The 1,296-nt window shown below is 37.3% G+C and overlaps 1 protein-coding gene across 1 annotated transcript; it reads right to left on the reverse strand.

The window, feature by feature from the left end:
• Positions 1–344: 344 nt before the first annotated feature.
• On the reverse strand, positions 345–938 carry LOC148940249 (histone-lysine N-methyltransferase SETMAR-like). The gene has a single exon (XM_089106111.1). It carries the CDS (start codon positions 936–938, stop codon positions 345–347), a length of 594 nt encoding a protein of 197 aa, XP_088962237.1.
• Between the last annotated feature and the right edge of the window lie 358 nt (positions 939–1,296).

The following is a 1,296-nucleotide window of genomic DNA, read 5'->3' on the forward strand; positions in this document are numbered from 1 at the left end:
GACATAGTCTCCTAACGATTGAGGCACTTATCGTATCTCTTCACAAGCTTTGAAATCGCTTCTGCATAAAAATCACCCGCTTGTGCCTTGAGCCAGCCTGTGACCGCATCTTTGAGCTCTTCGTCGTCATCAAACCGATGGGACCCAAGCCATTTCTTCATATGCATGAAGAGGTGATAATCGCTTGGCGCCAGCTCTGGGCTGTAAGGTGGTAGGTTGAAAATGTCCCACTTGAAGGACTCAAGAAGGGCTGTCGTTCTCCGAGCAGAGTGATGACGGGCGTTATCGTGGAAAAAAATGATACCAGAAGTCAGCATACTACGGCGTTTGTTCTGTATAGCCCGTCATAATGTTTTTAGTGTTTCACAGTACACTTCTTGATTAATAGTCGTCCCAAGTTCCATGAATTCAACCAACAACACCGCTTTGGCATCCCAAAACACCGTTGCCATCAGTTTTCTGGCACAAAAATCTTGCCGGGCTTTTTTTGGTTTGGTTGGCGAATCTGAATGTTCCCACATCTTTGACTGTTCTTTTGTCTCAGGGTTCACGTACTTAATCCAGGTTTCGTCACCGGTCACGATTCTGTTTAACAAGGGTTTTCCTTCGTCCTCATAATGTGACAGAAAGTTTAATGCAGAGGCCATTCTTTGAGTTTTGTGGTGGTCGGTAAGAGTTTTGGGCATCCATCGTGCACAGAACTTACGGTAACCCAATCTTGCTGTCACTATCTCGTACAAAAGAGTCTTAGAAGTCTGTGGAAAATCAGTAGACAACTCCGCCATTGTGAAACGTCGATTTTCACGAACTTTTGCATCAACTGTCTGAACGAGTTCGTCAGTCACCAAGGATTGTTTACCACTCCTCTCTTCATCATGAACGTTTTCTCGTCCACTTTTAAATAAACGTACCCATTCACGGACAACTCCTTCACTCATAACTTTTGGTCCGTACACGGCACAAAACTCACGATGAATAGCTGCTGCAGATATATATATATATATATATATATATATATATATATATATATATATATATATATATATATATATATATATATATATATATATATATATATATATATATATATATATATATATATATATATATATATATATATATATATATATATATATAGGTTCTTCGCGCAGTGGTTACCTAGGGACATACCTGATCGTGATAAGTGCATAAGACATAGTAAAAACTATTTTATATCATGGAATCCTCGTCTTTGGATATATATATATATATATATATATATATATATATATATATATATATATATATATATATATA

Source organism: Artemia sp. Qi Xiang Cuo, chromosome 20 (assembly GCF_049724085.1).
Source record: "Artemia sp. Qi Xiang Cuo chromosome 20, ASM4972408v1, whole genome shotgun sequence".
NCBI lineage: Eukaryota > Metazoa > Arthropoda > Branchiopoda > Anostraca > Artemiidae > Artemia > Artemia sp. Qi Xiang Cuo.

Coding starts and splice junctions, on each gene's coding strand:
- LOC148940249 (XM_089106111.1), bottom strand. CDS start 938: ATGAGTGAAGGAGTTGTCCGTGAATGGGTACGTTTATTTAAAAGTGGA.